Source organism: Lepisma saccharinum, chromosome 30, assembly GCF_977018435.1.
Source record: "Lepisma saccharinum chromosome 30, izLepSacc3.1, whole genome shotgun sequence".
In the NCBI taxonomy this organism is placed as follows: domain Eukaryota; kingdom Metazoa; phylum Arthropoda; class Insecta; order Zygentoma; family Lepismatidae; genus Lepisma; species Lepisma saccharinum.
This window is the reverse complement of record NC_139258.1, coordinates 22625053-22651462: the sequence shown is the minus strand read 5'-3', so window position 1 is coordinate 22651462 and position 26410 is coordinate 22625053. Positions and strand designations below refer to the sequence as shown.

At 36.3% G+C, this 26410-nt stretch overlaps 2 protein-coding genes across 3 annotated transcripts in view; one reads left to right on the top strand and one right to left on the bottom strand.

Moving 5' to 3' along the window:
• Utx (Utx histone demethylase) overlaps positions 1 to 3066 on the bottom strand; it is a 247578-nt gene extending 244512 nt beyond the window's left edge. The window contains exon 1 of the mRNA XM_083115210.1: positions 2612 to 3066. Within this exon, the coding sequence (XP_082971336.1) occupies positions 2612 to 2679 (68 nt within the window). The 5' untranslated portion in view covers positions 2680 to 3066. The remainder of the gene's footprint in view (positions 1 to 2611) is intronic.
• On the top strand, positions 3067 to 25842 carry LOC145981793 (FUN14 domain-containing protein 1-like). Of its 2 annotated transcripts, XM_083115215.1 has the most exons (5): positions 3067 to 3292; positions 7669 to 7839; positions 10901 to 11096; positions 16222 to 16324; positions 24715 to 24852. In XM_083115215.1, exons 2-4 carry the CDS (start codon positions 7688 to 7690, stop codon positions 16300 to 16302), a joined length of 429 nt encoding a protein of 142 aa, XP_082971341.1. In that variant the 5' UTR covers positions 3067 to 3292; positions 7669 to 7687; the 3' UTR covers positions 16303 to 16324; positions 24715 to 24852. The 2 variants fall into 2 exon arrangements, with proteins under 2 accessions (XP_082971341.1, XP_082971339.1); XM_083115213.1 differs by lacking the exon at positions 16222 to 16324 and having other exon boundaries at positions 3069 to 3292; positions 24715 to 25842.
• Positions 25843 to 26410: the final 568 nt, after the last annotated feature.

The window sequence follows — 26410 nt, the reverse complement described above, 5'->3', positions numbered from 1 at the left end:
CTAAAACTCTGCAGTATGAGACATTCAGTGAACAAATTGTTCTTTGTGTACAAGTTATACTGGTTTTGAGTGGGTATTAATTGAGAAATACATCACATAACAGCAAGGTAACTTCATCTTATTGTATTGTAACGTACCAGTGTGACATTTCTGGATTGAAACCACACCTGGCTGCCTAATCTGGCCAACTGTACACATTAAAAAACGGAGCCAAGATATATATATATATATATATATATATAATATATACTCTCTGTGTCTGTGAAGGGGGAGATAGAAAGACCAAGCCTGTATGTCTAACCTACCTTCAAATTACTACCTGGGTACCGAGAGGCATCACATTCAAACACCAATCCATGGTTGATTGATTGATTTGGTGTTTTTAAGTCCACTTTATGCACAGTAAGGTTAATCGGAACTGGGCCTTCAGTTTAAAGTAGGATCCGAACAACTATCTGCCTCCACCGGGTGCCGAATCGAGTCTAACATTGTAAACGCACTCAATAGTTCAGTATGCAAAAATCACTATTAATCCCTTTGAAATTGTAAAATAATGAGAAGTGGCACATATGTAATCCAAAAATGTTTCACTAAATCTATACCAGAGGCGTGGTGTGCATGTAACCGGTGTTACCGCAGGTAACAGCAAAATGTAAAGAAATTTAAAAGTTTTTTCCTCAATAAAATAACAACATTGTTAAATAAGTTAACCGACAGAGTTGCAGTCGTGTGTATATTGCAGAGGACATTTTTTTCTGCAGCCGACCGAAAACGAAGAGACAGGCCGTTCCACTACCCTCAAGAGGAAAGGGCGCCCGCCAATGCAAGGGAACAGCGGGGATAGACTTGGAGGCAAGTGTGCTAGGGGGTTATTCATATCCCTGTTTAGGGGACCTGTTGCCCTATCGGATCAGCAAGTGTTGTCACATTGGATTTCCAGAAAAGAGCTAAATCCCACCTAAAACGGGGATACTATTTCTCTGAAGCAACAAGAGCTAGACTGCAAAGCCAAAGCTGAATTTAACTACAACTGAGACCGTTTACGTAATAGACGAAAATATAAGTAATCTGGACTTCCTCGCACCACTGGAGGAGGGGAATTCTGTCGTCTGCTCACCACAGAAACATCAAACTGACCCGAATGTGTGGATCTTCTTCCCCTTTCCACCTCTTTGCAAAGAAACAGAGATGGATGACAAGGCTTCACTACTATTCACTGGATTTTCGCGGCAACTCTCTCATGAGTGGTAGTTAGTTCTTTCTAGGAGTGATTGTGGCTAAATAAATCATTGAGCGGATTGCAAAAAAAAAAAAAATCCAGATCAAAGGCATGTTTTTTGGTGGGGACGGTAGAGTGGAGATGATAACGTCTGATGGCCGGTAACACTTTTGAAAAAGCCACGCCACACCACTGATCTATCCAAACTTTCTTTCATGAGAAATTTGGTTATCTCAATTGTGATCAGCTTTGATGATAAACAATACTCAAAAATAAGTGTCATATAATTAGATTACATTTATGCTGTAACTCTCTCCACAAAATATTTTGAAATAGGCACTGCCATAAAATACTTTTCAGCCACTTCTCATTAGGGGTTTATCCAGAGTTTTTCATCTGGGGGGGCAAGTTTGTGTTTAGAGGGTATGTAAGGATAAATTTAAAGTCAAAATTACCATAAATTGGGCCTTTGGGAAAAAATTTAGGGGGTGCTGGATAAATTACAACTTTCCATATATTTTAAACCCTCCCTGCTCCTTAAATTAGATTGAACTTGAACAGGTAATTAATTTAAATACTGTCCTTACAGCAGACCTGATAAGTGTAACCTACATTTACAGGGAAGTGCAGTGTCAAATATGAATGAGAATATGCTATGTATGCCTAGTAAGTTTTAAAAGTGGGCGTCAACGTTATGGTAAAAAGTTTTTCACCCTGTGTGCTACGGCCAGTTTGGATATCCGTTTCCTAATTCCAAGAACTTCAATGAGGATACTCTACATAAATACGAAGATAAACAATGTAAACCTATAGTTACGGGGACTGACAAGAACTCCAATCAAATGGTCATAACTTAAAAATCGGAATAATTTAATTGTTGGTCTCACGGGCTTACAAAAATCATTTTAGTGAGAATCGTCCTAAATCCACAGAGAAGGGAATGCGTACATATCACTCATTCCAAGTCGTTATGAAGAGTGAAACTCTCGTTGCTCTACATCCCAAGCATGAGTAAAAAACTTGACCCACATCAGTTCCACGCAACAATTCAACTTTGAAATTTATAAGGAACTCTTCAATTTCATATTACTGTCGTCTTCTAATTAATCTGTATTATGCAAGAAACACACACTGACGTGCATTTAGTTCCGTGTAATTATGTAATCGGTGTTGATCACCCGCATACTAATGGTTGTGTTCAAATTTGCTGGGCTTACTTGGCTGTGTTGCTCCTAGCTAGCACGAAAATCACAAGTACAACGAGGAAGAAAAAACTGCGGATTCTTCATATGCAGCCAAAATGTTTAATTTCTGTGACACTTAAGATAATTTATGTTATGAAGATGCACAGAAATGATCATACAAATTTGATATAGTAGCCATGTTGTTTACCTGTCAAGTTCAGACAACACCTGCAACTCCTGCGGTGTTAAAATGATGTCGTCAGTTTCCTGCGCCATTTTAATAGGCGTTCTTTTCTATGTTTGACACGGGTAATATGTCACTACACCATTTGATAAACTTCACATGATACTTTCACTCACGGTAACCAACACTTTCACTGAAAATATCAACCACTTTAATACGTTCCAGTACGACGTCCACGCGCTACTACTAATTCCAGACGGAGAGCTGAAGGGATGTCGGAAATGAGTTTTTAAATGTCCTATTTCCTACAATCGTAACATTAGCACAATATCACTTACACATGTAATGAAACTGTTGCAAAAATAGTTACATCTGCTAATTTTTATAAATATTTTTCTGTCGGGTATTCACGTTAGACACTAAAGGTCTAATTGAAGGTCGCCCTCTAGCAAGGTTCTGTAGCATGTCATATTGCATATACTCTCCTTCAGCATACAAGTGACCTCCTCCGGAGTTCAAGATTGAAGATTCAAGTACAAAGTTTGTAGCAGTTCGATAGTCAGATGTTTTATGATATTGCGTTACAGGCAAAACTATTTGTAGAGTGTGAATAGTATTAACTATTTGCAGGTTTCATAATAACTTGTGTTATTGTCGTGCTCAGTAGACAGCTATGTTGTTTATTGTGTAACAGCATATTTTGACGTAAGTAAAAATGCTATAATGTGATTATTTCTGGTTTTAGGTGTGTCCGCGAAACGTAGCTAAACCCATTAGAAGGACGTATCCTTTTATTTCAATGAGTTAAACATTACCTAAGAGGCCAGTGCATATGCTTTAAGAATCTGCATGTTTCCTGAACATTTCAAAAGGGTTACGACTTTTATGTAGATTGAATAGTTACTAGAACTAAAGATAACCGAAAATGGTTGCAGTTGCACTCTGTAATATTTTGTTGATACAGACAACAACCAGATTTATTATTCTCTTTCTAGTTCCAATCTTAGTATGTGATTCCATAAATTTGTATTATTGATTTTCACAGTGAATTGTTCTAATATTTTGATGATGACACCTGAAATTATTGCAACGAATTGTACCAATTCGCGCTTTCCGTTAACTGAGGTACATCTGGTGTGATTGTGAGTTTTTGGAAACATAGTAGTCTGTTTCGGAATATGGAAGATCTAAGAGAAAAGGATATGTAAACATTTAAAAAGAGGGTAAATTTCTCGTATCGGACAAACTTAAAAAAGTGTTTTATTCCTGGAGAGGTGTAATCAACAGTGAACTTTGTACAGCGTGCAATGTTTACAAAATACCACTCACAAAACGTACGAAACATGGGCTGAGATCAATGCCAATTTCGCAAAAAAAAACAAAAAAAAACTGAGTGGATGGGCTGGGTCTCCTAGATCCGGACCAAGTTTCAACAGGTGTAGCAGAATGGCTGGTAACACTTTACTATACCGGAGACGGATTTCTTCAAATTTACAGGAGAAAGTACTTACGCAAATCATTTTCTGTAGCGTTGTTGATGTTCGGGAATGTAGTTTTGATCCATTTTAATGCGAATGCATGTGGTTTTCTACGAAAATTTATTTCCGACGCGCTATTGCTGCTGCCGCCATTTGCTTTCTGCACGAGAGCACAATACGCTCTCGTATTGTCCGTATATGCTAAATTGAACGAAAGGAGTGCTAATGGAACCTAACCTAACCTTATAGGCATACCTCGTCCCCGTGATGGTTCATGGGGCTATCGTGAATGGTTTTTGGGGCTACCCGTGGATGGTTTGTTGGAAATAAGGAACAGTAAGTACTCGTTAATGTAAGAAATAGACATTATTTTCATTAGAAATTCATTATTTCACCTAAAGAAATGTTCCGCAATGCAGAATAGTATGTTAGCAATGTAAAAAATTGCGAAATAAATCATTGATAGGTGTCTCCGGTATAGTAAAGTAGTACCCAGAAGAGTACGTTAGCAATGTAAAAAATTGCGAAATAAATCATTGACAGGTGTCTCCGGTATAGTAAAGTAGTACCGAATGGCTGATGCAATAGCAACCTCGACAATACAGAATGTAGATGGAAGGTACTGAGAGTGACAGTATAGTATCTTGAAAACTTAATCGGGAATTCTGATAGATATTACCACCTGGGTCTGACAGACCCGGCATGTCCATTCTAGGGTTAAGCAAGAATGAAAGAAAACATTGCACAGTAGATGGAAAAGAATAATGGTATGACTTAAGATGACCAGACCCCTCTCTGATTTTCTTCATATTTGACATACTTACTAATTGAGACCTGCTAATGACGAATCTGAAGTTAAAATTTGTCGGAAACGTTTAGAAATTGCAAACTAATTGTGAACCATTGACGTGTGGTTAAGTTAGTTTCGGTTAGGTTAGGCAAATATAGTTAAAATTTTGGTGTCATGGTAGTCTCATTTTGTATAGCAGAATGAGAACTATAAAAGTTACTACTTTACTATAGGGGTGACACCTATAAATCATTTATTTCACACTTTTTTACATTGCTAACGTACTATTCTGGAATGCAGAACATTTATTTACGTGAAATAATGAATTTCTAATGAAAATAATGTCTATTTCTTACATTTACGAGTACTTACTGTTACTTGTTATTTCGATTTTGTGACACACATTATAGCGATAGCGTATTGGTTCATCACGCGTTGTGATAGTGTTTTGTCGATGTATGCAGTGTTGCAACCTTGTTCACCGGAAAATACCTACTTTTGTGCCTGGATTTGAAATTATGCTAATACCTCGCAAACCATTGACGTTAGCCTCACAAACCATTGATGTTAGCCCCAAAAACCATCCACGTTAGCCCCACAAACCATTTTCCGTAAGGTTAGGTTAGGCAAGCATAGTTAAAAAAAATTCAAAAATTAAAAATACTCAACACGTCATGTTATAGTGAAAACACGGCGAGTTTGAAACACTGACTACGGGTTTTACGTCATCTAACACACGGAACATTGTGCTCTTGTGCAGAAAGCAAATGGCAGCAGCAGAAACAGCATATTGGACAGGGATTTTCGCAGAAAACAACATGTATTTGCATTAAAATGGATCAAAACTACATTCACATACTTCCACAACGCTAAAGAAAATGATTTGCGTAAGTACTTTCTGTTGTAAGAAATCCGTCACCCCTATAGTAAAGTGTTACCCTATAAAATGGTACAATATAATCATTTCAGCCACAAAAGTTCCCAAAGATAAAGTAGCTTCTCAACATATAAGGATCTGCTGAGCTCAATGCGTCAGCGACTTACATTCGAAAACATAGAAATATTGAGCATAATCCGGTATAACAAGTTGTTTGAAACCCAGTAAATGCCACGTTTACTTCCTAAAAACTGGTTACTTTATTTAATTATTACTAATTGTTATTTGCTACAGTATTGAATAAAGAATGTTAATGTAACTGATTTAGACCTGAATTGAGGCATTTTATCAGCACCTTTTTGAAAACACTTTCAATACCTTTTTTTCCCCTTTCCCGACCATAATTTTCACCTTAAAATCCTTTCCCTAATTATGATTATCATAAGTAGACTTTGCAAGCATCCTGTGATGTCATAGGAGTCTCTGTGTTACCTACATTCATCCAACTCCTGTAAAACTTCGTCCATAAGTTGACAATTTTGGGGACTGAAACTTGTCAACTGTACTATGTATCACCCACAAACACACAAAATGAGTAACTAAGAATACACATTGGAAATCTTTTGAGAACAAAGCAAGGTATCAGATTCTATCTTTACATGTAGGAAGAATTTGCGCTGCTTCGATAAAATATCACCTATAAATTCATAAGATATTTAATTTTAATTTCATGATGTTAATAAGAGTTTTTCTTATCACAAGCCTAACGCTTTTTAATAATAGTTTGACTATTTACTAAAGGATTTTCAACATGAAGGTGGCCTCCCTGTATGGTGCAGTGGTAGCGTTGTCACCTTGTAATCAAGGAGTCCCGTTTTCGATACCCTGTGGAGCCACATAGTGGTTCTGATCCCACTTTAAACTGTAGGTCCAGTCCCAATTAGCCATATTGTGCACAAATTGGACTTAAAACACCGAATCAATCAATCAACATGAAGGTGGCCTATTCTTCCATGTTTCCTGGTGTAGCACCAGTAAATCAACTTTTTAATATATATATATGTACATAGAAATTGCTGGAAAATTTGAAGTTATCAGACTAATGTTTTTGTTTTACTTCCATACCTGCCTGCATTAGTGTTGTATTTCTATTATATGGTTAATTAAGGCCAAAATTCCTTTTGTTTTGTTGCATTTTTTAACATGGTTAGAGTTTGATTTACTTCTGTTAACATACCTCGAAATATTAGCAACTACTTAAGATTTTGTTCAATATATGCTTTCGTAGTTAGGTTGGGCAGGTCAGGTTTGGTTCTCTTAGCATAAATCCATTCTACTAAGGTTCAGATTTACTTCTACATTATTACCACTAGTCTACGATACTTAGTCGTTTGTGATACTTACAGTCGTTTGTCAACAAAAAATTGGAAGCGCACATGCTTGTGTAAAGTAATTTTTAATTTGTTTTTTCAACATAAATAACTTTTTTCGAAATCCATACAGTGCTCATTACTTTAAAGAAGGTTCAAATTTCATGTGACAACGATTTCCAAAATTCTACGATAATTAGTCTTCTTGGTAGGTGAATTTGAAAAAAAATCATAAAACAATCTGAACCATTACACTAATTAATATTTAATAAACATGTACACTAAATAATTGTTGTGGTAAACCAGGTTAAATTTCCAGATACACTACTGAGTATTTTTATATTATATTCAAAACTTTGCTGATTAAGAATGTTTAAGTCCTAGGATGTTCAAGTGGAAAATTTGATGTCATAAGTGAAAAATTGTCTCCAATAATCGCAAGAGTAATGGTGAACATGCCAAAATGCAGTATGTTAAAATAATGATATGTAATATTTTAAATTTATTGTATTTTTAGTAAGTAAATTTGACTGTGTCTGTCACTATAGTTCTTATTGTGGTTTCAGGTAACAGAGGGAGAATATCATGCCTGCAGGGAAGAAGTCGAAGGACGAGGATAACAAGGAGCTTATCGAAGAGATGGCAAAAGAGACACGTAGCTTCATAGAGAAAATTCTTGGTGATGTTAGCAAGACATCAGCATCAAAGCAACTTGTACTAGGAGGAGTTTCAGGATGGTACATAAACATTTTACATTACTTTCAAAATGTTTAATCATACAAGGTGTGACAATAAAGTTCGGTGAATGATCCTGAATATCGAAAGTAGACGAATTCTTAATGAAACCTACCTTACTGTCCTTCGAAGTAGTCCCCTCCCATGGCTATGCACCGTTGAGAACGGCTGTACATGTCCTGGAAACTTTTAGAAACGTCTTTTTTCGGGATGGTGTTCAAGACCCTCGTCACGTTCCGTTGGATGTCCGGAATATCCTCAAATCTCTGACCTTTCTAAGCGATTTTGAGGCGTGGGAAGAGAAAGAAATCTGGAGGATTCAGATCCAAATTTCTTGCAATGCATTGCTACAGAGGATGAGAGCTGGTGTGTGAGGTACGACCCTGAAACGAAACGCCAAAGCATGGAATGGCGTTCTCCTGCATCACCCCGTCGGAAGAAGGTCAAGGCGTAAAAATCACGCATCAAGACGATGCTCATCACTTTCTTTGACAGTGATGGCATGATCCACAAGGAATTCCTGCCGGAGGGAACAACTATTTTTCCGCGTTGGCCTTCTTCCGACGGAGTGATGCAGGAGAACGCCATTCCATGCTTTGGCGTTTCGTTTCAGGGTCGTACCTCACACACCAGCTCTCATCCTCTGTAGCAATGCATTGCAAGAAATTTGGATCTGAATCCTCCAGATTTCTTTCTCTTCCCACGCCTCAAAATCGCTTAGAAAGGTCAGAGATTTGAGGATATTCCGGACATCCAACGGAACGTGACGAGGGTCTTGAACACCATCCCGAAAGAAGACTTTTCTAAAAGTTTCCAGGACATGTACAGCCGTTCTCAACGGTACATAGCCATGGGAGGGGACTACTTTGAGGACAGTAAGGTAGGTTTCATTAGGAATTTGTCTACTTTCGATATTCAGGACCATTCACCGAACTTTATTGTCACATTGTCACACCTTGTAGAATATAGTTTTGGCAGGTTTAATACACTAGTGTGTGTACTGAATGGGGAACACCTAACAAATGTATTGTCAAAGTCTTGTTTACTTTGATTTTAAATCGCATAAATTTTGAAAACAATGTAAAAAAGGTAAAGGTAAAGTTCTCCCCTGTGCATAGCACCACGCCATGAAGGCGTATAGGGGGTGTGGGGGAAAACAATGTGCACTAGCATAAATTTCTAAGTATATTTTATTAGTTATGGACTTTTTGCTGCTACCAGTAGAGAGAGAGAGGCTATTTATACTCAATTTACCAATTTACTTGAGGAACATTAGTGGTTCAATGACGTTCTTAATTAATGTATGTAATTAAATGACCGAATTGAAAATAAAAACTTTATATTTGGTCATTTAGTTTGAGAAATGTACATATATATTAGAGTTGAGGTTATAATACTTTGAACCGATCTAGTTCTCACCAATACTGGTGCTATGACATTGCAATAAATGAAAGTCGTTCAGAATATTCATTATTTTTAATAAGTTAAACATTCTTTTCTAATTATATACATCAATTTGATAGCATTTTTTTTAAATGTTTAAAAAAATACACAAAGATGTGAAAGTAGTTACAATATCCGTTTTTTCTGCAATACTATTGCAAAATAAATTAAATTTTCGAGCTTTGCTTAATTTCCAAGATAATTAGGCTGTGAAATTTTCAACTAGCATTTTTGGGACGCAGACAGGTATTGGCTGGCTTTGTTAAAAAATCCAAATTATACTTTCTGATGCCAATACATCGGTAGATATATGAATTAAGCCTGTGTATTCATAAAAATGTAAGAAAATGGCACACCATTCCACTAAGTTACAGGCAATTTATAGAAATAACAGGCCAGTAAAATTATCAGTAATTTTGTTTTGGACCAGCATGCCTATGTCTGTTAACCTTGCTCCTTTACTAATTGAACAAACACAAGTTTTTGTGGCATTTTTTGTTAAATAATCATGTATATGGGGTCAATACAAAAGCAGTGCCAGATTAAGAACATTTGAGGAGTTGTAATTTTTGTCCTAGTTTCCACCCCTGTTTCTTTGTGCCATGGTAATTTTACAAAGTGAAAGGAAAGGTCCATTCCAGTATTGGGCCACACTTGATAAGAAATAGGGATGGACGATATCGGAAATTTGATGTCAAGATATATCGTCACAGACGATACAATACAACATTTTTTTCCATATTGTGATATTGTTGATATATCGCCGATGTGATATATATCACCAACATGATATATATTGCCATAATATTGTGATGATATATTGCAGACACGATATATATCACCAAAATATCATGACGATATATCACCAACATGATATATATCACCAGCATGATATATATTGCCAAATATCATGACGATATATCACCGATGCGATATATATTGCTAAGATATCATGACAATATATCGTCTGGATGATATATCATCCAACAATAATAAAAAATTACTGCTGTGTGCCTTACATTTCTGTATTTCCTCGACAATATGTATTAATGAGGGAGTTGGGAGCAAAACTAAAAAGAAACAATTTAAATAATCTGTAAAGGTCAGTCAGTAAACAACAGGCCACCTCATATACATCCCGGTGTGTAGATGCCGTGGCTCCACGAAACTCATGCCACTGGAAAGGGGGTCCGTTAGATGGCAGTCTCATCGCAGGCTTGTATGAGCTGTGTGAAGTGGAGTGACTTGCCGTCTGGCATGTGGAGGCCAGTGACGAAGAGCAGTCATGCTTTTCCTGGTGGCGGAAGGTGCTAGTACGCAAGACATTCACCATTTGAATGAATGACAGCACTGTGTAGGGAACATTGTTTATATCTGTCGCAGGTGAAGGAGGACCTCTGACTCCACTTGCAGATACAGCCAGCAAGTTCCAATCATGACACTACCTTATATTTCTTGAGCTCTCCCCAGCATGGCTCAATACCAGTTCAAAAAAACTACATGGACATTTCTATAAATGTTTTCATTCCCAATTCCTTCATCAACATATTTATATTTTTGTTTTTTGTAATACATTTATGCTGCCTATTGCATGTTGTAATTTATGTGTGCATTTTGCAGGTGCACCGGTTATCTTTCAATGAAAGTAGGGAAGGTAGCCGCCACAGCTTTGGGAGGTGGAATTATCCTTCTACAGTTCGCTAGTTACAAAGGTTACATCAATATCAACTGGGACAAAGTATATGAGAAAGTAGATAAAGTCTCTGATAAAATAGAAGAAAGAGCAACGGGAGAGGGACCCAAGTGGATGGACAAGGTAATTAATTATAATGCATTTTAATAATTATTAATTGTCTTTTACATTCTACCCTAACCTTGTGTCGTGTTGCACTATTTGTTTGGGCTAATGCCTACTACTAATTGTTATAATATTTTCTCCTGCTTGCTTTCATTGCATACTTATTGGACTAAATATGTAATAATATATCTTTAATTAGCCCATTGTAACATTACAACTAAACACTGCTGCTGGCTTTATATGTAATTTATTTGGATTGTGGTGAAGTTTGCAATCTGAATATTCCTTCAAGAAAAAATGGTTTCTGGGATTGAAACCATAATGTCGGTTCATTCGTTCGACATTTGATCTTTTGTGAGATGTGCGTGGAAATCTCATGTTTTAGGAATTTCAAGGCAACAGTTGCTTCCATTGCGCTTCTTCTAGCTTCCAATTTCCTGGATGCTAGTGTCTTACTCTCTTCATTATATACAGAGCTATCCATTGAAGTGTAGACCGCCGTGTCAGTGTTTCCAGTATCGGCAAGCGAGGTGCTCACGGCACTGTAGACTGTCCATGAATAAAGCGTGCAAGTTTCCGTAACGTTTTAGGGAGTGATGTATGTATGACATGGAACTTTTACACCCGGGAATCTTGTTTTAAATCATGCCGATTGAGTTAACACACATGAATCCTAAATAAATACTCACTGTGTGCAGTAGAAAACATTTGCTGAGCCATAACACATTTTGTGATTGAATACACTAGAAAAACACAATACGTAACATGCACCCTATCACTTCATAGTCGCCAGACCAATAAACAAGCCACGCAATACGAAACAATGACCCTTATCACTTCATAGTCTTGTGTCTACTTTCAGGACCTCCATAAAAAACAGCTTGTAGCTCCCCTCCCCCTCGCCAGCTTATACATAACTCCGAAAAATATTGATTCTTGTTCAATATTGTTTGTGTGACAATAAAATGTCATCCACGAAACATTTTTCTGGCATACTGTGTTGCAAATATTATATATTTAGTATTTCATTGCATTTTAAATGTGTTCTGCAAAAACACGACAGGAATGTAGTAAATTATTTAGTAATTTATATAGAAAGTAGACAGAAGCGAATACAACTTTTTCTTGAATACCATATATTCACCATATGAAAGCAAATACTGACAGAGAGATTCCACATTCTGACGACATAGATCTGCTCTTGATAACATGTTACAGATCCTAGTTAGCTCTGTGGCAGTGTTCCACAAAATGCACCTTCAGTAAGGCTTCAGCAGTATACACATAGATATCCATACTTCACAGGATTGTTTCAGAGTATGAAGTTTACAATTATATACCGCTTGAGAGTGGCTTCTTGGAACTAAAAGCTGCAGTAAGAAAAAGCTGCTCTTTCCAAACCAATGGGTGATTCTCTGGATGTATTTTGAATGCTGATCGCAGAAATGACATCCATTTTTCCCCCATCGCCTCAGTAGCTTTCACAATTCCACAATCAAAATTCTCATATTCACCTTTGAATTATATTTATTACATAACTCAAGAAAGAAAATTTCAGTTTTTTTCAGTTTAAGTATTTTGAATGCTGATTATGGAAATGACGTCAATTTTCACCCAGGTTTCTCTGAACATTATGTGAAGAAAATTTTTGTTAGGGATTTCGTAAATAAAACTTAGGTAACCAAAGTCCATACAATTTTTCTGTCATGTGGAAGGTGGATTAAAGCTTTATAATTCCATATTCATTTATAGTTCAAAAATGGAGGATTTGTAATGTGATAAAAAAAAAAAGTAAAGTGCTCCCCTGTGCTTAGCACCATGCCATGAAGGCGTATAGGGGGTGTGGGGGTAACGCCCCACACTTCCTTGATCCGGTCGTGAGTGGGGGTGATGTGATCAGCATTACGCCCCTGACTGCCTTTACCCCCCAGGGTTTCCCCCAGGTACCCATGTTATTCGACGCTGGGTGGGCGCCAGGGCCGCTTCCATCATTAGAAAAGTTCCCGGATTTGAACCGGCCGGGGATCGAACCCGGGACCTTGAGCATGGTAGTCAGACGCGTTACCGACTGAGCCACGAAAATCAATATTTTACTACCATTTAAACAGAGCCATCTTTTGTGGAAATAATAGAACTACACATTTTATTGTGAAAATAAGGCAGTTAATATTTTGCCGTTTTCTGAAAAAAAACTTGATAGGTAAAAATTGATTTTATTTTTGGAACCAGCGTGACTAAATTATTTAGGGACAACAGTCATCTGCGAGTGAACCAAGCCCATGTTGACCAGTGTTATTCATCTGTCCAAAATTCAGGAGATTACTTGGTTAAGTTCATTAGAGAATGTCTGTAGCAAGTGGGATTATTGTACAGTTATAGTGTCTTCATAAGTAGATGTTCAATTGTCGTGTTGATTTGTTGTCAAGTGTGGAGTTATGTAACGATTGATGATCTTGAGCTATGAATCAAATTGTTGTTTTGTGTAACCTTGGTTACGTAGCAATGTTCATTGAGAGATTTCTTCACTTTCTGGAACTCTCATTTAACATATGTTGCAAATTCCTAAAAATCTGCCAATACATTTTTACTGTACGTATATGTGTGCTGTATATTTTGGGTAGTGGTAGTGCATGACTTTGTACATATGTTTCTTATTGGGAATTAACTGTACTAATAGTATCGTCCTTATATTTCTTGGGGTTTGTTGCAAATTATAGATAACTATTCTCTTTGTGGTATTATTGCAAGAAAACTACGTAGTAAATGCTCATTCTATTATGGCTTGAAGAGTAAATATAGTAGTAATTCACTGAGGAGAGTCACATAGTACCAGAATTAGAGAAAGGGTAAAGGGCGTAGCCTCCCCGACATAGTGGTAACATCATCGACTCGTAATCAAGGGGTCCCGGGTTTGATACCCATTGTAGTCTTGTAGTGGTTCGGATCCCACTTTAAACTGTAGGCCCAGTCTCGATTAGCCATACTGTGCATAAAGTGGACTTAAAACACAGATTCAATCAGGAACTTGATATCATTAGTCCAAGAGGCAACATGGGTATTATGCAATTCTTGAGCTCAAAAGGTTCAAAGGTTGATTCTGAAAGCATCCCCCCCCCCTTTCCATAGAATTCAAATATTTGATTCGTTCAAATGATTCTTGGGACATACAGCCCTCACTACAGGTTCTAAGTCCTAAAAATACAAATTATTCCATTTTTGTTTTCTGTGAAGCCTCTCGCCGATACGAGATTCAATCCAAAAGTTCGCAGACTCTACGGTACCTTACAGTGATGACTTCAAGACACTGATGAACAACTAACTTCAAAGTAAGCCCCTTGGGCAATGATACCCGTTTGCCAGTGCTGGTAAAGCTGTTGGAAGCCATGTTTTTGTAACCTCCCATAATGCCTCTGCAAATGCCACTTTCACCTCAGTTTCTGATGATGTGAAATGATACAATCTTCAATTTTTCAGCGAAAAATGCATGCTTGACCAGGACTCGAACCTGGGTATTTTGTATACTGTGCGAATGCTCTACCACTGAGAGCAATGGCACGGTATGCCAGAGTCCTGGTCGAGCATGCATTTTTCGCTGAAAAATCTACGTAGTATATCTCCTGTGTGTGCCTAATTTAAAGACGCCAACTTTGTTGGAGTTCTACACGTGAACTTAGAGAGTTTATTTTCAAGGAGGGAAAATAGTTAATTGATTCTTGTGCATAACTTGTTTATACATGCAAATTAACAAATACCCCCAAAACTTGTAAATTGAAGATGGACCTGGGAAGGTTTGGCAGTTGGTAACTTAGTTACATCTGCGAATCGAAGCTTTGCAAATTACATGGAATTCGAATTTTGAGTATGAGCATGATTTGGTCAGAATGATACGTAAAGTAATATACGAGGTCTGGTTAAAAAAAATGAGAGTGGCAACCCTATTGGAAGTATATGTGTAGAAATGGGGAGCACATGCGTGGGAAGCAACCTGGAAGCTTCAAGAAGCTCACAACAGAACCCTAGGTCCCTATCACTCGTAGTTAGTCTGTGAGCAGTGCTTGAAGGTGGAGGTCCGCAATCGTGTTGCCGTAAAATGGCAAATATGAAACTAGACCAGCGCATTAACCTCAAATTCCTGGTGAAACTGTTGCAGGAGGCATATGGGGATAATGCGATGTCATATGCGCATGTGTTTGAATGGCACAAACGCTTCACTGCAGGATGCGAGGATGTTGAAGACAAGGGGAGACCGGGTCACCCAGTCACGGCAACAACAGAGGAAAATGTGGCCGGTTCAGCATTCGAATGAAAACAGCCATAGTGTGTATTGATAAAGAGTAGGTGGGCACTCACTCGGAGATTTCTTCAATTTCACCAGGAATTTGAGGTTAATGCGCTGCTAGAGTTTCATATTTGTTATTTTTCGGCAACATGATTGCGGACCTTTACCTTGAAGCACTGCTCAGAGAATAACTACGAGTGATAGCGAACTATGGTTCTGTTGTGAGCTTCTTCAAACTTCCAGGTTGCTTCCCACGCATGTGCTCCCCATTTCTGCACATATACTTCCAATAGGGTTGCCAGTCTTTTTTTTTTTCAGCAAGACCTCGTATATTACTTTACGTATCATTCTGACCAAATCATGCTCAAAATTCGAATTCCATGTCATTTACGAAGCTTCAATTCGCAGACGTAACTAAATTACCAACTGCCAAACCACATGCACTTCCCACTGCTGCACGTCCACTTATGCCAGGATTGCCAGTCTCGTTATTTTTCTATCCAGACCTGGTCCTGATTCTGGATTTTCCTTCTGGTTAATCTTCAACCCTGCACCTCCAAATTATCTGCCCATTTTTGAAACTTTGTGAATTTGGACTAAATACTAAGAAAGGGTCACGATTGCATAATAAAGAATAGTGAATCGGTCACACTTCAAAACTTTTTTTCAATTGATTTGCCATAAACAAAATATGTGGCTTTTCTTTTTCTTTTAAGTGCCAAATTAATACTATTGACATAGAATATGCTTGATTCTATTAATATGACGCCAGTATGTACGCTAGCCTGTTGTGAAAATTGTGATGCATAATTCCTTTTTGTTCAAGCTTTACGGCTAGAGTCACAACTGCTGTTGTTATTACAGGCACGTCACTTTGCACGAGAGAACACTTATTTGGCTGCTGGTTTTGTGGGGGGATTCCTTTTGGGAATGGCTTCTTCCTAGATGTCTATTGAACCCCTTTTAGGTGAGGTGTATATTTTTCCTTATGTTTTTGCATTGCAGTAATCCATGCCTTTTTTTTCTTTAGTTTCTTTTAATTGTGTAGTGTACCTTTATTTGTGTACATATGTTAATAAATAGGTGCTGTTTTGCTTGTAGTGTTGGTGTTAGAAGTATAATATTCTGTAGATGTATAGTGTCTACCTCACAACACTTATTTTTCTTTTTACTGTTTTTTCCAGCACCTAAAATTAGTTTGGATAATACAAATTATCATCGATATCACTTCAAGGAGTGATTTCGATTGGATTGATTTGGTGTTTTAAGTCCACTTTATGCACAGTAAGGCTAATCGTGACTGGATCTACAGCTTAAACTGGGATCCGAACCACTATGTGCCTCCACGGGAATCGAACCCGGGACCCCTTGATTACAAGGTGACGACGCTACCACTGTGCCATCGGAGAGGCCCCACTTTAAGGACTGACACACAAACAGTGGACTCTCTTTAATTTGAACTTCAAGGGGAACACAACAAAATTCTAATTATCAAAAATCCAAATTGGAAAAAAATATGCATTATTAAAGAAAATTAAAAAAAGCTACTGTACTACAGTATAAAGAAAAAATCATGAACACGCAGTGGACCTTACCGTAAAAACTGCCATATTTTGTGTGTGGTCCTATAGTGCAATCCATAAACAATTACTCTCACGATAGTAATTAAGCTACCAGTAAATTGGAAACACGTTTACGTACACTGTATTAACACACACAATCACATGCACGTGTAACAACATTAGCTACCTGTTCTCACTTAAATAAATTTGTTATTTCCATTTGCCTTTATTAGTTTATTTTTACATAGGTCAAACAAGTCTCGCTAACGATTGCTTGAGATTCAACATGTTCGAAATTGCAAATAGCATACCCTGACTAATCACTACTGGGAATGAGGGGAGATAAGCAAGACTATCTGCAGGATTTTGTCTCAGGGGGACAGCAGTGGGGTGAGAATTCTCATATTATCTCCAGCACTAGGATAATTTGCATATACACTTAATTTGCTGTCTTTCACGACATCCCTCGTCCATATTTTCACACTATAATTTCAAAATATGAATTATGTGAAGTATTTCCAAATATCTCACCCCCACCCCCTCTGCAGGCACCCCTGCAAATAAGAAGACTTTCACAAGTAATTGGCTAGTGGGGGTTCAAGGACGAACACCTGCACACAAAGGGGCAATCCTGCATTATTGAGAAGAGAAAGGAGGTTGCTTACCAGCAAACAGAAACCTTTTCTTCCACACAGCAAATAGAATATTCAAAAATTCAAATTACATATGAATTGGTTTTAATAGGAATTTCAAGTGCAATAAACTTCTGTTTGATCTAAGATCGGAATTTTTCTGGCCTTGTCCCCGCATAAAGCTGGGCTCAACCAGCCTCAAATCAATGGGTATGGGGGAAGAGGTAAAGGTAGCCAGAGCATGGTGCTCATCACATCACCTCCAAAATGACAGAGGTCGAGAATGTGTGGGACCCATAGGCGTGCACAGACCCTGTAATTAGGGGGGCAAAAGCATGGATAAAAGTTCAGTAGCGAAAGAAAAACCTAATTTTATCTCACTGTTTTAGTTTTATTGCATTGATGGGTGTGTGTGTGTGTATATACACCCCCCCCCCCCCCATCCTCACCAGACCGTTTAGCAGTAGTACTTAGTTCTTACTTCTCTCCCTGGTAATTTACAATGCAGTACAGAAAAGAAGTTGCAAGCGAAGGGAGCAAAAACATTTTCAGATCCAATTTTTTGCAAGGTGAAAACAGCATTGATTTAATTTGATGCAAAAGCTTTCATGGAGCGCCATGGCATTCTCTTTTACATTTATTTTTCATTTCGACCGTTCGGGACCAACTCCGGCCGACCCCTAGCTACGACTTTGAACTTCGCAAGACTGCAAGAAAAGCACACATTGCAACCGGAGCGAGCAAGAAATTTTGCGAAATGTATTTTCATTCGTATAAAATTGAAATCGAGGGAAAATTGCAGCTCGATGCCTCCCTTCAGGTGCTCTTGGCCACCTGGAAGAAATAATGCAAGATAGCCGTGAAAACTAATTCCACCTTGAGTATTCTTTTGTTCTACTACTATTAGATTCTGCTAGTCTTGTTTTCCTTAACTTCCATGTTTGCCCCCCCTAAAATTGATTTCCATCCAAGGTTAGGGGGCAATGCACCCTACCCCTCTTTGGTTGCGCCACTCCACTCCCTTTCCCTGTAGTTGCTTTGAACTTTCATCGGCTTGAAAATACTTCATTTTCTTTAAGAGTATAATATCGTTTAATAACGGCGATAAGATTCCTCTATCCTAAATTTATAGGTGAAAATTTAATAATATAGGGTCATGGAAGGGGGGCAAGGATGGCCATATCTCCCCCTCTGAAATCGAATGTCAACCTAAAAGTACATTTTCACACATATAATTTGATTTCTCATAGTAATTTAGATTAATTATTATAATAGGAATGCGATAATTTCAAATTCGAGAGGTGTTTTTTGAGGGGACAACACTATAATAGGGGTAATATGCCTCATGGAATAATACCTTGCTTGTCCCTTCATAGAAAAAATCTACAGACATCCATGATGAAGGGGGGCATTTGCCTGCCCCCCGTGTGCATGCCTATGGTGGCACCGTACTCCCCACATCCCCTAAATGTGCCTCCATGGCACAGTGATTTATGCACGAGGAACTTTACCTTTACCTTCAATTACCAAATAATTTGAATTATCCAAGTTCAAATTAAATGACTCCATTGTATAAGGTTGCTAAACAATCCCAAGAAGTTAAATAGTTGGATCATTTATTTCCACTCAGTTCTGCATTTAGCACAGACAGTCTTGTGTTATTTCCTGTACATATGTAAATATAATTATGCACACACATATTTACAATCACCTAAATTCAGCAGGATCACCTTATATGTGAGGTCTGCTTGGAAAATTCCTGATGATTTTCTTGACCACCAAATTGCCACAACATCCTTCAGTTGAACATTGTCAAGTATAACTTTGCATGAAATGAGGTTCAGTGTGACTAAATATTAAAGTTGATCTCGTGTTTTGCCAAAAACATGGATTAATAAGTGCTCTGTGCTTGAGTGCATTGTCAAAATGAAGTATGCCTGATTTTCCCTGACGTTTTTCTAGAGTTAGCTACATTAGGGTGCATTTCTGAATTTTTTGGTCAGTCTCTCATGACGAATAGTTTCTAAAATATCCCCTTCTTCAATAACTTAAATAACAGTTATGTGACAAATCAAAACACTTCCCAAACTTTTGCAAGAAGTCCATGATTTTTTGATATTTGCCGACCAGCTTAAAGCCTCATACCCAAATTGTTTGTAACTTTTGAAATCTATTCGTAAGGGACTACTACTCCTATTTGACATATAGTGACTGTTACGTGAGAGACCCAAGTTCTATTCCCAGGGTGGGTGCTAATTTTTAGAATAATGTTGCATACAGTGGCTCTCGGATTCTCCCAGCCTCATGAGTTCAAGAATGTGTGATGTCATACCTCCACCCCCCATCCTCATGTACCTTCATGGCATGTTGATAGCTTTTTTACCTTTTTCATTGTTTGTAAATATTGCTCATTTGAACTACAACAGAAATCAGCCGACCCACCTTACAAATTGTCACAAAATGATGAAATGCGAAATAAATTCTTAAACACGAAAATTAGGGTTGGTTTACGAAAACACCACCTTCCGAGGTCTGAATTATCCTGTGAATTATGCAAATCACAGAGAAATGATTAATTCTGCTGTAAATATTAGAGAAGCAAAAATGGATTCCTTTACACAGGAATAAACTTAATACTCTTATTATTATATAATTCATCAATTAGAAGTGAATGTTATCAGCTATTCATTGATTTAAAAAAAGTATATGATTCAGTCAAAAGAAGTAAATTACATAATATATTAGTCGATTTTGGAATACCTAATAAGCTTGTTAATATGATAAAATTATGCATCAGTGAAACAGAAAGCAAAATTCGTGTGGATATTAAAATGTCTGACAAATTTAGAATTCATGATGGGTTAAAACAAGGAGATGCATTATCTCCATTCATACTTCAGGTTTGTGCGACTTACTCACTTCTGTATATATTCTTTCGTATTTCTAAAAATTAAAAATACAAAATTATTTATTACTTCGTAAAATGAGTATCAATTTTCTACACAGACGACATTTCGGGAACCACCGTTCCCTTCTTCAGGTAATATATTTCAGCTATTTCCATTGCTCTTTAATTTTGCCTTAGAATACGCTTTTAGGAAGGTAAAAGAAACTAACGAAGGACTAAAATTAAACAGTGTGACTCAGCTGTTAGCATATGCAGATGATTTAGACTTACTGTGGATGATGTAAATACAATTAGGAAGAATGCTAAAATATTTTTCAAAGCAGCTAAAGAGAGAGGTTTGGAAGTTAGCAAAGAGAAAACTAAATATATGCTTACAGGCCGAAACCACATGTTAGGTAATAATCAAATCTAATTATTGATAACAACTCATTTGAACCAGTTTCCAAATTCAAGTACTTAGGAGTAATACTAACAAATGAAAATGATATTAAAGAGGAAATAAAAAGCGGGCTTAATTCAAGAAATGCATGTTACTTTTCTCGTCATAAACTTTTCTCTTCTCGTTTAATATCTAAGAAACTAAAAGTTAAAATATACAAAACAGTAATTTTGCCTGTATTATTATATGGATGCGAAACTTGGTCCCTTACATTGAAAGAGAAACATAAATTGAGAGTATTTGAAAATAAGATCCTTAGGAAAATATTTGGGCCTAAAAAGGATGAGGAGACAGGTGAGTGGAGAAGGTTACATAATTTAGAAGTACATAATTTGTATTCATCTCCAGATATTATTAGAATAATTAAATCAAGACGATGTAGGTGGTCAGGCCATGTGGCACGAATGGGAGAGGAAAGAAGAGTTTACAGGATTCTTGTTGGGAAACCTGATGGTAAGAGACCAGTAGGAAGACCAAGACGAAGATGGAGAGACAACGTTGAGATAGACCTAAAGTAAATTGGTAGGGATGGAAAAGAGTATATAGATCTTGCTCAAGATAGGGACAGATGGAAGGCCTGTGTTGCTGCAGCCATGAACCTTTGGGTTCAAGAAGGCTAGGGAGTTAGTTAGGTATAAGTGAATGTTAATTCTGTGTAATAAGTATAGTTTTTAAATTAAATGTAGGTTTTTATTCACTATTTTTACACTGAAATGCCATTTCATATTCTGCTTTTGATCTCGAAATATACAGAGTTTTTGTACCAAAATCTTGATATTTTATTCACCGTAAATATGTGGCTCTTGTGATTGTCTTTTCATCTTCATCTTATCATCATTCATCCCCATCATAATTAGCCAAACGTGGAAGAAATGTAACATATAAACTAAATGAACCAACCAAATATTTAGGAACTTTCCAGACAGACCTCATATGAATATTTTGAGTCAGTATTTATTTTTACAACTTTCAAATTTTAGGTATCACTTCCTTCCTTCCCTAGCTCAAAATGTATATTTGCTTCTGGTACACATTAATTTGCTTGACAATATTTGAGCCGTCTTTATTGCCATGTCATAAACAAATTCACAACTTGTGTAGCATTTAATTTATTCATTTTCTCTGCCCCCCAAAGATTAAACATCATGAACACCCTGTGAAAGTATTGGTACCATATTAAATTTATTATTATTTTTGCCAGTTTGCAAAAACATACATTTAAATATTTTTCTGCTCGATTCAGTCACAATAAGAAAGACACTTTCTGTAAGAGTCACCTCAAGTTTATACATACGCTTAAAAATAAGATTTTTCATATGATTCGCTTATGATGCCATGACATAAAAAGTATCTAGTGATGACTAAAATTATGTGGTATCAAAATGACATTTTGATGTGGCTGCATTAGGAAACGTAAGAGTTGTTTCTGTATTGATTATGTCAGTTACAAAATAATACTTCGTTGTGGTGTTCTATTGTATTTAAAGTAGTAATGTATCATTTTCACAATCTCGTTCTCTTAAGAAATACTACTGTGTAAATGATACTCTATAATCTGTAATAATATTCTGCATAGTAATGGAAAATTAATACATTTTTTCTGTGGATAACTTGTAAGGAGGGCTTGAATGTTAAAAAAGATTGAGTTAGGATAATATAATTTCTCCCAAGTTGAGGGACGGGCACTGAATTCGGTGCTGGGAAGCTAAAATCTGTTCTTCCTCCAGGTAGAGACGACATCTCTGGCTACAGAAAGAAAATTAGAAAAATATACAGAGTGTAAATATGCGAATAGTTTGTGTTTTGTATGCATTAAAGATGTATTATTATTTTATTGCATCTAAATTGCACCCTTGGTAGTACTTATTCCTGCCATTGAGTTATTCTAAAACTAACCAATTTTTAACTTTGTCGGTTATGTTTCAAATTAATCTAACTTATGTTGCTTAGCTTACAGTTGTGCTTTACCTGAATTTCTTTGTTTTATAAACACTTAAAAATTGCACGTGGGGAAAATGTGTTGTTCACAAATTTAAATAGTTGCTGATCGAAGAGGGTTCTTGTAAAACATTATAGTATTATCACAGCTTAGTAACAATGGTCGGAAGTAGCACACTACTAATAGCGAAGCTACAAAATTCCTGTAGTTGTAGCGAAAATTTCGCTGTCGCTACAGCTACATTTCTTCTTGGCATTTTGAAGTAAATTTCAGATGCGGCAACAGTATCAAAAAAATTTCGACAATATTGTGTAGGAGGCTTTTATAAAGACAATGACTATTGGAATCTTCATCATCTTTTTATGATTAACAATGTAACTGCAACTGTAATGAATATAACAATAAATTGTGTGTATCAAGCCCAGCATGGTACTACTCATTTATTCTTTTTGTATGAAAAGTTGGAATGCTTATTATAAATAATGTTTCATGTTGTTTATTATTTATTTTTATCCAATATAACTGTGTTGTTATTGAGTATCAATTACAAATTACTTTATTTTTAGAACACAGTGACTGAACAGCATTCGTGTACAATGAAACAGTTTGGTTCATGCTTTTGAAGGTTTTGACAATTCTTCAAAAGTCTCAGAAACACACACAATTATTTGTGGTAGTTAAAAATTGTGCATATTTAAAATTTAGAACCAGTCACTACAGGATTAAAATCCATATGCAAATTTATTTTTTTAAAAGATAGTTCATTCAGGATGTGCAGGTTAACTCTCCTGCCGCAAAATGACTTCGGACCTCATAACAAAAGCACAAAAAATTACATCTTTATCACAGGCCGAAGGCTAAGTCCCGAATCATTGACTTGTTGATACAAGCAAGATACTTGGTACGATTAACTGTTCTATCATTAAAGATATTTTCAGTCAAGTAGGCAATCGATATCTGTGCTCCGTCGGCCGCCATCTTGAAAATAATCTGCCATGTTTGATATTTTTTGATTTGATATATCTCTGGAACGGTGTCTCTTATCAATGTTCGGTTTTCTCAGAAATGTTCCAAATAGTGTAAACTTTCATAATAAATCAATAAATCTATTTTTGAAAAATAAGAAATAGAAGTTTTTCAGAAAAACTACAAAACATTTTATGAGAATTACTGCGAGTTGAAAGTCTTAACAATGATTCTTTTTTCAAAAATTATGTTGACTTGTTTGTAAATTGTATTTCTCTTAAAATGTTATTTAAGGTAAATTTATAAATCTAGAGAAAATAGGGGTTCAGTTCATCTAAAGACTTCTAACAAACACTAAGTAATCTTACAAAATAGAAAATGCCATTGTTTGGTTCGAGAATTATTAATTAAGACGTTCTGAAAAATTAGTTACACTTAATATTAGGAAGCAGGTAGATTAATCCATATTAGCCAATGTAGGTATATTGGTTTATTGGTGAAATTACATATTCAATGTGTATCTACAGTCATGGGAAGGAATAATTCCCTATAAGACTACTGGTTAAGGCTGTAGGGGGGAATTATTTTTTTCAGTGACTGTACATGGTCTGTAAATAGAGTGAAACTTCTGCCATTTTTTAATTTTTATTAACATTTAATTCATATGCCCTGGTTTTGTAAATTAAATGTCTAAACATGTAGTTTATTTTTCAAAGCTTTGCAGTCACCTTATTGCACACAATAATTAATTAGGGTAATATCATCATTAATATTTACGATTTTTATTGGTGTCTGTAAGATTGATATTGATTCTATATCAGTTTGAACAATTAGCCCAACTTAGTATTATTTTAATGTGGTTAAGTAATATATATAAATGTTTATAAAATATACTTTTATTATCTTTTCAGGTAGAGAGATTTGTAGATCGAAAACTTGACAAGGCTGAACATGCTTTAAAGAAAGGCGAGAGGAAAGCCAAGCGTTGGTACAATGTTCTATCTAATGGTGAAGATGAGTTCCATTTGGATAAATTTCATATTTTCCTGGTTTCGTTTGCTGCTGGATTAGCGATAGGAGTTGTGACAGGTCAATAACAGCTTGCAGTCGTTGCTGCGTAGAGAATCTCATAGTTGCTGTAGAGCAAGCATCGTTCTGTCATAGCAATATTTTTTTTCTTTCTTTTTCTCCTCCCCGTTATTCAGAGCAATTTTTCATCTTCAATCTGCAAGATAAGGGTACGACGAAATGCACAAATCGTAACGATTTTGCAGCTTTTTGTAATAAGAGTTTAACGTAAAAATCTCATCTCTTTAGGATTCTTATCGTAAAGCCAATCCTGTGTGCGAGTTTGGCTGCGTAGTTTGAAACATAACGTAACTATCAAATATTGTTTTACCACTTCAGTGTATTGCTTGATAATCCTAGTCATAATCAGTTTATTTTCGTGAGCAGCATTTTTAAAACATAATCATGTATCGGAAGAAAAATAAATTCGAGACTGATTTCAAGAAAGGAAAACATATGCCCAGGGTAACATGATTTTGTAACTAAATGGAACAGATTTGCATTAAAGTTGCAACTTTTCTGCAGTATTTATATTTTGTTTTATACCTTCTAGTAAGATTTTTGTGTGTGTGTTTGTATTGGTTTTTTGATAACGTGGCTGAGTGGTTAAATAAAATAAAGAACTTGGTTGTTAAAAAGTTTGTAAGTAAGCAAATTTTCTTGTACATTTGTCAAGTTCGCATCTTAATCTCTCTTTGGATAAGAATGAAACCCGTGTACTTATGATGTAAAGAAAGCATCTGTGATGAATCTTCATGTTATACAACATTGTGTAGATCCAAAGTAATAAATATTCAAATTTTTAAAACTTGAAACAGTCTGCCTCTGTACATAATGCTGCTTGTCTGTGTAGAATCCCAGTAAGAAATGTATTACGTAAGTTTTAATAATGTAACCTTTGTCCAATAGTGAAGTAGCAAATAAATTAAAAAGTGTATTAGGTTAATCTAAAAATATATATATTTGGTAAATTTATATCTTTCATTTTTCTTCTGATTTTATTGACAGGATATTCAAACTTATCTGCATAGCACACAACAATATACAGGGTGGGGCAAGAAGTAAGTAGGCATTGAAAATTTGCTGTAGTTTCATTCAGATTGCTTAAATATTAAGAAAAAACTACAGCAAATTTTCAATGCCTAGTTACTTCTGCCCACCCTGTATAATAAAGTTAATATAATTAAGTTCTTAGAAAAGTTAATGTAAACATTGTGACTCAATCGGGAATTGAACCCTTGTCTTTGCACCATTGCTTTACCACTGAGCTACCAAGCCAACGTCTGGCCTCTCACAAATTCCACTACTTTGATCACTGTTTAAATACGTGCTCTCCATTCCTGTATAGTTCAACTTCTCGTTCTTTTGAGCATGCTTACTGCAACTGAGTGAACTAATTCAGATGAACTAACTACAGGATGTTCAGCTTAAAAGTGCAAAAACTCGCATACTAATGCTGTGCCCAAGTCGAAAGCTACTGTTGAAAGCGCTGTTCATCCCATGAAGTGCTTGTATCATTACAGTCTGAATCCATGGCAC

Coding starts and splice junctions, on each gene's coding strand:
- LOC145981793 (XM_083115213.1), top strand. CDS start 7,688: ATGCCTGCAGGGAAGAAGTCGAAGGACGAGGATAACAAGGAGCTTATC. Junction 7,840..10,900: donor CTAGGAGGAGTTTCAGGATG/GTACATAAACAT, acceptor TGCATTTTGCAG/GTGCACCGGTTATCTTTCAA. Junction 11,097..24,714: donor GACCCAAGTGGATGGACAAG/GTAATTAATTAT, acceptor TTATCTTTTCAG/GTAGAGAGATTTGTAGATCG.